The 11,781-nt window shown below is 54.9% G+C and overlaps 1 protein-coding gene across 4 annotated transcripts in view; it reads right to left on the bottom strand.

Moving 5' to 3' along the window:
- The window catches only part of ITSN1 (intersectin 1), a 214,279-nt gene that overhangs the window by 11,024 nt on the left and 191,474 nt on the right, over window positions 1-11,781 (bottom strand). For all 4 annotated transcript variants that reach the window (XM_055125812.1, XM_055125811.1, XM_055125810.1 and 1 more), the window contains 6 exons: window positions 7,896-8,063; window positions 5,126-5,338; window positions 3,025-3,146; window positions 1,808-1,890; window positions 1,426-1,509; window positions 588-761 (listed from right to left, as the gene is read on the bottom strand). In XM_055125812.1, the coding sequence (XP_054981787.1) occupies window positions 588-761; window positions 1,426-1,509; window positions 1,808-1,890; window positions 3,025-3,146; window positions 5,126-5,338; window positions 7,896-8,063 (844 nt within the window). The remainder of the gene's footprint in view (window positions 1-587; window positions 762-1,425; window positions 1,510-1,807; window positions 1,891-3,024; window positions 3,147-5,125; window positions 5,339-7,895; window positions 8,064-11,781) is intronic.

Here is an 11,781-nt window from a genome sequence, read left to right as displayed (position 1 = left end):
AGAGAAGGAAGCTGTGTAGAGTGACTGAGGTCACACACAGAATATGCTGCCTTTAGACCTTGATTCCTAGTTAGTTCTTTTATTGGAGGTGCTCAGGGGTTACTCCTGGCAGTGCACAGGTGGACCATATGGGATGCCATGCATGTGAGCATGTGAGTGTGTGCATGTGTGTGACTGTATATGTGTGTGTATGTGTGTGCACTTGCATGTGTCTGCATTGTGCATGCACGTGTCTGGATTATGTGTGTGTGCATGCATGTGTCTGGATTGTGTATGTGTGCGTGCATGTCTGCGTGTGAGTGTGTGCATGTGTGTGAGTACATGTGTGTATATGAGTCTGGATTGTGCGTGTGTGCATGTATGTCTGCATGTGTGTGCATGTCTATGAGTGCACATGTGTATACATGTGTCTGCATTGTGCGTGCATGCATGCATGTCTGTGTGTGAGTGTGTGCGTGCACATGTGTATACATGTGTGTACATGCATGTGTCTGCATTGTGCATGCTTGTGTCTGCATCATGCATGCATGTGTCTGCATTGTGCGCGTGTGCGTGCATGTGTGCACGTGCATGTTTGGAGGGCTCACCATCAGGAGAGAACTGGTCCCTCTCAAATACGGTGATACACAGGACTTCCTGCTCCAGGTCTCTGATGAAGAACTGGCAGTTGGAGTTCCACTTGGGGTTCAAGGTGTCCTGGATGGTCTTAGTGATGTGGCATTGTGAGCCCATGGTCACCTCGCAGTATGGGTTGCTCTTCCCTGGGGTGGACAGAAGGGGCTGTGCTGAGTGGGGTCAGGGCCCCAGGGAGCCGCCCTCCCCTCCCCTTGGGTGTCCCCCTCCATGGACAGTCCTGCCATTAGCTGAATGAGGCCCCCATGGGCTCCCTTGGCCCCCGGCCCTCCCCTCAGACCACCTGGCAGCTCCTGGATCTCTATTAAAAGCAATTATGGGACAGGATTTGGGGCTGAGGGGGAGAAAAGGATCTGGATTTTTACAAATGCTCGAAAAACAAAACTGACTCCCGGTGAGGAAGATGGGACAAGCACATTGGATCTGAAGTGGGGGGTACACTGGGGCCAGGGAGATAACCCAGTGGGCAGGGCGCTGCCTCGCAGAAGCCAGCCAGGTTCGATCCCCAGCGCCCCGTATGACCTCCTGAGCCCCGCAGGAGGAGCCCCTGGGTGCAGGCCAGAACTCAGCCCTGGGCACCAACGGACGTGGCCCCCAAACCAAAAATAAAATAAACATCAGCATGAAGTCAAACGCAGTGGGTGTGTGGAGGGCAGGGAGACGGTTCAGAGGGCTGGAGCACAGGCTCTGCATGCAGGAGCCCCGGGTTCAAGCCCAGCATGACATGTAAGTAAAACTACAGTGGGGTAAGCAGGGAAGACAGCTGGCACCGAGGCAAGCGGGGGTCCTTACCATGAGAGCGACACGGCTTCAGCTCGATCCCCTCCACCACGTTCACCATCAGCCTCCCGATGCCGGTGGCCCTCTGGGAGCGAACTAAGAGGACAAGGGAGGGAACACAAGCTCTGCATGCCCACGTCTGCAGCCTCCCTGCTCCCCGATCGCCTCCTGAGCACAGGGAGGGCCCAGGTCCCCTGTGTGGGGCCAAACACCTTCTCCTTTTTCTTCTTCGTCGCCTGCTCCCTGCCCCGGCACCACCAACCCATCCTCTGAGCCCATAGCCCCGTCCGATGCCCCCTCCACCTCACTCAGGCCCCTCCAGCACATCCTCCTGGCGAAGGACTGAGTCCCCCCGGCCCTCTGCAGGAGAGGTGCTTCTGCAGCCCCGAGTTACCCAGGTACGCCTTCTCCCGCTTCTTCTTCTCCGTCTCAATGTACAGTTCGGAAGCAGCCTTGATTTTCTGCACCCAGGCGGTCCTGGGAGGGGAAAAGACAGAAGGGGCCAAACAGAGCTCAGGCCCAGGCCACGCTGGGGATTCTGGCACATCCATTAGACTTTCACTACAGAGCACGGGAGAGGCTGGTTTGTGGCTGCAAGCCCCTCACTACTGGCCGCTACCATTAAGAAAGAAGGTGTGAGGGGCTGGAGTGATAGCACAGTGAGTAGGGCGTTTGCCTTGCATGCGGCCGACTCAGGTTCGATTCCCAGCATCCCATATGGTCCCCCAAGCACCGCCAGGGGTAATTCCTGAGTGCAGAGCCAGGAGTAACCCTGTGCATCGCCGGGTGTGACCCAAAAAGAAAAAAAAAAAGTGTGAGGGCCAGAATGACAGTGCAGAGGGTAGGGTACTTGCCTTGAATTCTGACAACCCTGGTTCCATCCCTGGCACCCAATACAGTCCCCAAGCATTGCTAGGGGTCACCCCTGAGCACAGAGCCAGGAATCAGTCCTGAACACCCTGGATAGGGCATTTGCTCTGCACCCTGCCAATACCAGTGTGATGGCCAGCATCCCATAGGGGTTGGGTGTGGCCCAAAAGCAAAAGAAAGAAGGAGAAAAAGGAAGGAAGGAAAGAAGGAAGGAAGGAAGGAAGGAAGGAAGGAAGGAAGGAAGGAAGGAAGGAAGGAAGGAAGGAAGGAAGGAAGGAAGGAAGGAAGGAAGGAAGGAAGGAAGGAAGGAAGGAAGGAAGGAAGGAGAGATTGAACGGGAAGGAGGGAGTGGCACACTCAGTGGTCTCAGGGCTTGCTCCTGGCTCTGCACTCAGGAATCACTCCTGGTAGGGCTCAGAGAACCACGTGGGGTGGTGGGGACAGAGCCTGGGTCAGCCTGCTGAAAGTCAAGTGCCCTCCCTGTTATCCCATCTCTCTGGCCCCAGTGTGGTTTATTCTGGGAGAAAAAAAATATATATATGCATATGTGTGTGCGTGCATGTGTGTGTATGCCATGAGTCAATCCTAGGAGAAAGTTCTAGAAAACAAGTGTTTGGGTGACATCCCCCTCCTGAAGCCTGAGAGGACGGTGCTGCAGCCACGCCCCTGCCCCTTGCCACAGCCCACATGCGCCTGCCCTGGCAGAAGCCGGGCAGCCCGTGGCAGCGGGAGGCCTCTCACCTTTCGTTGATGCTTTCTGCCCGCAGGGTGTAGACCCGGTCGATGTGTGAGATGTGGAAGATGGGCTCGTCGCCGGAGGGGTCGGTGGGGAGCTTCACCAGAACCTCATTGAGGAAAATGGGCTGGAAAACCCAAATTTGGCTCTTGGTTACACACCCAAGAGCCTACGGACGGGGCGTCTTCGATCCAGAAAATTCTGAGCATGTGTAGGTGAAGGGCACACATTCCAGAAAATCCTACTCTGTGTGTGTGTGTGTGTGTGTGTGTGTGTGTGTGTGTGTATGAGCCTGTTCATCATGCAGAGGGGCGTGTGTGTTTGTGTATGTATGAGCTGTTCATCATGCAGAGGGGTGTGCATGTTCGTTTGTGTGTGTGTGTGTATGAGCCTGTTCATCATGCAGAGGGGTGTGTGTGTATGAGTTGTTCATCATGCAGAGGGGTGTGTGTGTGTGCGTGTATGTATGAGCTGTTCATCATGCAGAGGGGTGTGTGTGTATGAGCTGTTCATCATGTGGAGGGGTGTGTGTGTGTATGTGTGTATGAGCTATTCATCAGGCAGAGGGGTTGTGTGTATGAGCTGTTCATCATGCAGAGGGGTGTGTGTGTATGTGTATATGAACTGTTCATCATGCAGAGGGGTGTGTGTGTGTATGAGCTGTTTATCATGCAGAGGTGTGTGTGTGAACCGTTCATCATGCAGAGGGGTGTGCGTGTGTGTGCGCGTATGAGCGTGTTCATCATGCAGAGGGGTGTGTGTGTGTATGTATGAGCTGTTCATCATGCAGAGGGGTGTATGTTTTTGTGTATGAGCTGTTCATCATGCAGAGGGGTGTGCGTGTGTGTGTGTGTATGAGCCTGTTCATCATGCAGAGGGGTGTGTATGTATGAGCTGTTCATCATGCAGAGGTGTGTGTGTGTGTGTGTGTGTGTGTGTATGAGCTGTTCATCATGCAGAGGGGTGTGCGTGTGTGTGTATGAGCCTGTTCATCATGCAGAGGGGTGTGTATGTATGAGCTGTTCATCATGCAGAGGTGTGTGTGTGTGCGTGTGTGTGTATGAGCCTGTTCATCATGCAGAGGGGTGTGTGTGTGTGTGTGTGTGTGTGTGTATGAGCTGTTCGTCATGCAGAGGGGTGTGTGTGTGTGTGTGTGTGTGTGTGTGTATGAGCCTGGTCATCATGCAGAGGGGTGTGTGTGTGTGTATGAGCTGTTCATCATGCAGAGGGGTGTGTGTGCATGTGTGTGCGTGTGTGTGTGTATTTCCCAGCTCACCATGTCAAGCAGGTGTGTGTGTCCCAGCCATCTACAGCAGAGGCAGGATTTGCATTAGCGATGCCCACGTCCACGCGAGGCACTTTCCAAGCACACCCTCTTCACTCCCTCAGAGCTGGCAGGTCACTTTCCCAGTGAGTCCCCACCTCAGCCGTCTCCACCTCCCCCTGCAGGCTACAGCCTCCTCCAGAGAGGGGGAGACACACTGCCGCTGACCAGACCCAAAATAAGGCTGAGACAACTGCAGAGAGCTCAGTGCAGACACCCCCACAGAGACGGAGTTAGAAAAGCGAGACCCCCCCCCCCGATGGGACGGTCCCCAAGCAGAAGGGGGAGCCGAGTGTGGAAGGACCCGGCCAACACCCGAGCCCAGGCCTTGGGTCCGCTGGTGGTAGTGGGGGGATGTTCCCAACAGCCTTGGGGAGTTTGGGGTGGGGGCGGGATCTGGGGCGTGGGGGACGTGGGCACTGGTGCTCCGGCTCCAGCTCTCTTCCCCACGCCCGCTTCCTCTGCTAGAAGACCAGGAGTCCCCGGCCCCTCAATTCCAGGCATGCCCTCACCTCCCAGAGGCCACGGGGGGCCAGGTATAGCAATCATGCGACACCCCTCAACGTCTGGCTAGTTGGGTCACCCCACTCCTTTCCCGCTCTTGCTGGGTGTGGTGGGGGTCCGGTGGGTGCTTGTCTGGGTGACCCTAATCCCGGCTCAGCACCCACCCTGCAGCCCATCTCCACTGTCTCCTCTCGGCCACACCCCCAGACCTGGCCCAGAGCCTGACTCCTTTGCCCCGCCCCCACCCACACCGTTCCCCGGCGCCAGAGCCAACGTACCGTCTTGTACATCTTGTACTGCAGGTTGGACTTGGGGCTGAAGACCTTGTCGGTGCCCGAGGAGCCCAGCGGCTTGATGATCTGGGTGAGCAGCAGGAAGTCGTTGAAGAGGAAGCCGTACAGCTCCTTGTTGCTCTTGGCCTTGTAGAGCTTGCCGCTGTGCAGGAACTTGCGCGGCCCCAAGCAGTTGGTCACTGAATTGAACACAAGTTGCTGAGAGAGGAAAACAAAACCCAGAGAAGACACGATGAAGGGCGGTCGTGGGTCGTGGGTCGTAGGTCGTGGGTCACGGGTCGGTGGGGTAGGGGGCTGGGTTGTGGAAGGTTGGCTATGACCAGATGGCGACCGGCTGATGAGGGAGCAACACTCCTGGAGTCAGACATCACCCTGCCCCCTGCACGGACTGATGGGCCACCTCCACCAGGCCGCACGCCCGGCTTCCTCCCACAGACAACAGGAGGTGGGACCAAACCCACGGGTGCCTCCGGTCCTTGTTCCCTTTTCCCACCCAAGACAACTTAAAAGCCCCCTGGGTCTCTCCAGGGTCTGTCTAGGTCCACCCAGGAGCACGAATAAACCTCTACTCCTGCCCTTCGTCTCTGCCCCTCTGTCTGTACCAGGCAGCGCTCTCAAAGCCATCGGTTTGCTTTTCCGGGGTCAAGGGGCGCTGAAAGCACTGACACCAAAATCCGAAGCTGGGCCCAGTGGGCAGCCTCCGAGGCTCAAATGCAGGACTGTTGGGAAGATTCCAGGCTGGGGTCGAAACACAGCCCCAGGCACGGTGCTGGGGCGCTGAGCTGCATCTCGGTACAAGCCCTAACGCCTTTCCCTGGGGCCCGTGGGTGATCAGTGTTCTTCTCCCTCTTACTCGCGGCTGAGCAGGAGAAAGAAAAGGCCCAGCTCTCTCTGACCCTGATGAAGACGGGCTGTCTGGATGCCAAGAGATACGGGAAGAATACGTGCCTGGTCACCGACTGCTAAGGAAATGCACCTCAAAACCACAGTGAAGGGCCAGAGGGGTAGCACAGCAGGGAGGGCGTTTGCCTTGCACGCAGCCGACCCAGGCTCGATCCCCAGCATCCCATATGGTCCCCCAAGCACCACCAGGAGTAATTTCTTTTTTTTTTTTTTGCTTTTTGGGTCACACCCAGCGATGCTCAGGGGTTACTCCTGGCTTTGCACTCAGGAATTACTCCTGGCGGTACTTGGGGGACCATATGGGATGCCAGGGATGGAACCCGGGTCGGCCGAGTGCAAGGCAAATGCCTTACCCGCTGTGCTATCGCTCCGGCCCCCAGGAGTAATTTCTGAGTGCAGAGCCAGGAGTAACCTCTGAGCATCGCTGGATGTGACTCAAAAAGCAAAACAAACAAACAAACAAACCCCAAAAAACCCACAGTGAAGTTTGGCAAGAGTCCTCAGTGACTCAGGCAGATGTGAGGTCGAGGGTCCAAACCCCAGTGCCACTCACGTGCACACAATCCTGAAAGTCCTGCAGGTGGAGCCTGGCAGCTCTGAGATCTGTGATTCCCAGTGCCATGAGCGATTACCAGGCACTGTGGCCACCTGTGTGTGTGGTGGCTGTGTAATATTCCACTGCTCACACAACTTTAAAACCCCAAACCACACAACTAGGGTGATCCCCAAGGCTCTTCTGAATTTACTTGGGGGCAACCCTGGGAGCCATCCTCTCAGGGAGTTCTCAAGAAACACCAGACTCACAACCCCAAATCACAGGCCAGAGGGGAATCCGGGCATTGGGATGAGAGCTGGCAGGAGCAACAGTCAAGAGAGGAAGGCCCGGGACTGTGGGCATCGGAAGGGACCAGCATGGCAGGGATGTGCTTTATGACGTGGTGAGGAGCGAATGAGAGGCACTGGCACTCATGCCAGAAACAGGCCAAGAAGCCAGTAGATCTGAGCAAAAAGACAGAAAGGAAGAGGGGCCGGAGCGATAGCACAGTGGGTAGGGCGTTTGCCTTGCACGCGGCCGACCTGGGTTCTATCCCCGGCATCCCATATGGTCCCCCAAGCACTGCCAGGAGCAATTCCTGAGTGCAAAGCCAGGAGTAACCCCTGAGCATCGCTGGGTGTGACCCAAAAAGAAAAAAAAAAAAAAGAAATTGGGAGGTATCACTGTACCTGACTTGAAACTATAATAAATTGCTAAGTTATTTAAAAAAAAAAAAAGACAGAAAGGAAGAGAGGGGGGCCCAGGGCAGTGGTACAGGGGGGAAGTGCCTGCTGCACGCACGGCCGACTTGGGTTTGATCCCTGACTCTCCATACAGGCCCCCAAGCCCAGCCAGGAGTGACCCTGAATGTAGAGCCAGGAGGAAGCCTTGAATACTTCCAGGTGTGTATTTCCCCCCGCCCCCCCAAAAAATATTTCTTAAGGGGGCTGAAGCAATGGCACAGCACGTTGGGCATTTGCGTTGCACGCAGTTGACCGAGTTTCAATCCCCAGCACCTCACATAGTCATCTAACTCCCACTGGGAGTGATCCCTGAGTGCAGAGCAGTAATAAGCCCTGAGCACTGATGAGTGTGGCTCACACACACACAAAAAAAAAAAAAGGAAAGAAAAGGATGGAAATGGGAAAGAAAGTAGTTGGGATCGAAAACTCAGAGGCTGGACCAAACATCAAAGTCAGATGCTGCTGAAGAGAGAATGGGCCCACTGCAGGTCGAAGAGAAGGGGGGTCTGGGGTCTTCCTCCTCCAGCTGGTTGCCAAGGCCCAGCCAGGGGAGTCCCACCCAGGCAGTGCCCACCTCCGACAGGCCTTCACACTGCACGTGGGCCTGGATCCACTCCAGCCGGTCCGAGTTCTCCTTCTCCCGCACTCCTTCGTTCACCTGGGAACACAGCTCTTCGGCCTTCTCCAGGGCGTGCTTCAGGTGGCTGTGGTCTGGGTGGTTTTCCAGGGTGTTCTCGAGAATCTACACAGCGAGGACAGAAGGCTTAAGAAGGAGGGAAGAGGACCAGAGCAATCGTACAGCTGGCAAAGCATGTCCCTTGCATGCGGCCAGCCCAGGTCCAATCCCTGGCATCCCACACTGTCCCGGAAAGCATGGAGAAAAGAAAGAAAGAAAGAAAGAAAGAAAGAAAGAAAGAAAGAAAGAAAGAAAGAAAGAAAGAAAGAAAGAAAGAAAGAAAGAAAGAAAGAAAGAAAGAAAGAAAGAAAGAAAGAAAGAAAGAAAGAAAGAAAGAAAGAAAGAAAGAAAGAAAGAAAGAAAGAAAGAAAGAAAGAAAGAAAGAAAGAAAGAAAGAAAGAAAGAAAGAAAGAAAGAAAGAAAGAAAGAAAGAAAGAAAGAAAGAAAGAAAGAAAGAAAGAAAGAAAGAAAGAAAGAAAGAAAGAAAGAAAGAAAGAAAGAAAGAAAGAAAAGAAAAAAAAGGAAGTGAGGGGCTGGAGCGATAGCACAGCAGGTAGGGCGTTTGCCTTGCATGCGGCCAACCCAGGTTCAATTCCCAGCATCCCATATGGTCTCCTGAGCACCACCAGGTGTGACTCCTGAGTGCATGCAGAGCCAGGAATAACTCCTGAGCATCACCAGGTGTGACCCAAAAGCAAAAGAAATTTAAAAAAAGAAGGAAGAAGGGCAAGTTTGACCCTTGCCCACCACTTCGTGTGGCTCCATTTTTTGCTGACTTAGTTCTAGACACTGCTGCAGTGTGAGAGACTGAGACAGTTTGCACTTTCCTGAGGTCATAAATCCTGCCCCAGACCTTGGGCTCATAGGAGACTAAGAGATGATGGGGGGCGTCTCTCTCAACCGTCAGTGAAATACAGAACCTAAGAGGTCTAATAAACAGACAGTCCCACCAGCCCTAGTGAGAACCAGAGGCATTATTCTTATCTCAGCAACACCAAGGGGCCCTAAATTAATAAGACACCTTTGGGAAACAAACGGGAATGCTCCCAGACTTTGTTTGATAAGTAACACAAAGACCCAGTTTTCCTAGAAAAACCCACAAAAATGAGCCATATTTAACTTAATCCGAGACTAAGTTCCTCCCCTGCTGGGGAGTTTCCTTCTCTCCTTACTTCCCAACCAACGTTTCTATTTTCTAGTTTGGAGCATCTTCATTATTCGATATTTTCATTCTGGCAAATATTGGGGGACCTGGAAGCTGTGGACAAACACAGTCACCGCTCCTGCACCAGAAGGAAGGGGAGAGAGAAAGATGGGGCCAGGGGCTAGAGCGATAGCACAGCGGGTAGGGCATGTGCCTTGCACGTGGCCGATCTGGGTTTGATTCCCAGCATCCCATATGGTCCCTTGAGCACCACCAGGAGTAATTCCTGAGTGCAGAGCCAGGAGTAACCCCTGTGCATTGCCGGGTGTGATCCAAAAAGCAAAAAAAAAAAAAAAATGGGGCCAGAGAGATAGTGCAGTGGGTAGGGCACTGCAGCCCACCTGGGTGTGATTCCAGCATCCCGTCAAGTCCCCTGAGCCTGGCAGTTGTGATCCCTGAGCAGAGTCAGCCTGAACAACACCGAATGTGGCCCAATCCCTCCCTGCTGCATTCCCCTTCCCCCACCCAAATGTCTATCTTCTCTTCAGCGCTGTCACATTTTCTCTGGAGGCCTCTGGAGGGCCGTGTTCATGCTTCCACAAAACTGGAATTTTGCTGTTTTCCTTTAAGACGGTTGCCTCTCCTCGCCGTTCTCATTTTCTGTCCCCGCTGACTAAATCCAGAAGGCTGATTTAAGACTGAAAGCCTGTTTCCAAGTTCACTTTGCAAAGAAACACTGGGAGAGGTAACAAGAGGAGGGGTTACCTAGTGAACTAGTGAGGCAGAAGCAGCAGTAGCTCCAAAGCCTTCTTTCCGAGTGAAGGATTGAACTCAGCCAATGCATGAGGCCAGAGAGTCAGGACAGCAGGGAGGGCATTTGCCTTGCCCATGGCTTACCCAGGTTCAATACCATCCTTTATGGTCCCCCCAAGCACCACCAGGAGTAACCCCTAAGCATCACCTCCAAAATAAAATAAAATAACTTAGCCAACGTGGCCACAGCATTTTGAGGGGCCCATCCAGTGAGAGGTGAAGAGAAGAGACGGCTTCCACAGAAAGAGATTTGTTCCACCGAAGGAGAACGAGCAGGCAAGTAGACACCTACGGCCTGGAAGGCTCTGCACGTGGGTGCCCCGGGTTTGATCCCGCACCACATAATCCCCAACACTGTGACACTCCCCCGAGCAAACAGGAAGTAGCCTCCCCGCACAGCCAGGCGAGCTCGCCCACCAGGACAGCAAACCGCCCTGGGAGCTAGTGAGAAACACGCTTCTCTCCGAAAGGGAGTGAAAAACACCAAAGCAGGGGTAACACAGTCGGATCTGTGGAACCAGATCAAAATAGGGATGACTGAGGCTGGGGCAAAGCGCAGCAGGCCGCAGGGCACACGGCAGACCCAGCCGCCTGAGCCTGCCGCACCGGGCGGTCTGTGTGCCACGCCCCGCTCTCCGGCCGCCCGATGCTTCGGGTGGAGTCACCGAGCGCACCTCCAGTGGCCTCAGACGCTTACACTGTGGTGGGCTATGGGACAACACTCCAGGGGGGCCCCACCTGTGACCCCCAACTGTGGAGGAAGCAGACCCCCGAACGTGGAGGAAGCAGACCCCCGAACGTGGAGGAAGCAGACCCCCGAACGTGGAGGAAGCAGACCCCCGAACGTGGAGGAAGCAGACCCCCGAACGTGGAGGAAGCAGACCCCCGAACGTGGAGGAAGCAGACCCCTGAACGTGGAGGAAGCAGACCCCCGAACGTGGAGGAAGCAGACCCCCGTCTGAGAAGCCACGGCAGGCACTTGTAGGGGGACTCGTGGGGACATGCGGCCGGCCAGCCCTGTTGGGTCCACACTATTGTGGGGTGTTTGTGGCTCAGGTCCAGGGAAGCTGAGGGGGGCGCCAGGACCCCAAGATGGTGCTCGGGGCATGCAGTGCCAGGGCGAAATTCGCAGCCTTGCCCAGACCCAGCGGGTGCTCCAGCCCTCTGCCCTCTCCCCGCTGGGCACGTACATGGTGGGGTTTCCTCCCCATGGAGGGCTCGGGAGGTCCCAGCACCGCCTCCCCCCAGGTGATTCTCAGCCGGCAGAGCAGGTGGCTCAGTGGGCCCCAGGGTGCGTGATGCTGCTGTCCCTGCGGAGCTGAGGGGACTCCGAGACACCCAGGGGTGCTGGGGGGCCTCCAGGGCTGCCTAGCGACATGTGGTTGGAGCCCAGGCTGGGTGCTTGCCCTGCCGCTGTCTGTCTGTCTGTCTGTCTGTCTGTCTGTCTGTCTGTCTCTGGGGGCCGGTACTCACATTTTAATTTTGTTTTTTCTTTCTGGGTCACACCCAGCAATGCTCAGGGGTTACTCCTGGCTCTGCACTCAGGAATTACTCCTGGCGGTGCTCAGGGGACCCTATGGGATGCTGGGGATCAAACCCGGGTCCACCGCATGCAAGGCAAATGCCCTACCCGCTGTGCTATCATGCCAGCCCCCACATTTTAATATTTATTTATTTATTTCAAATCAAGCATCAGATTTATTGGCCATCTCTGTTACGCCAGGAGGTCGAAACATGTGGTTAGCAAACACTGGAGACTTGTTTGGGCTCTTGTCGTACTGGAAAACCAGCGGCCAGGTCCAGGCTGACCGCCGCTGGCTCCCACGG

Source organism: Sorex araneus, chromosome 2 (assembly GCF_027595985.1).
Source record: "Sorex araneus isolate mSorAra2 chromosome 2, mSorAra2.pri, whole genome shotgun sequence".
In the NCBI taxonomy this organism is placed as follows: domain Eukaryota; kingdom Metazoa; phylum Chordata; class Mammalia; order Eulipotyphla; family Soricidae; genus Sorex; species Sorex araneus.
Note: the sequence above shows the minus strand (reverse complement) of the source record. Positions and strands in the feature narration are given on the sequence as shown.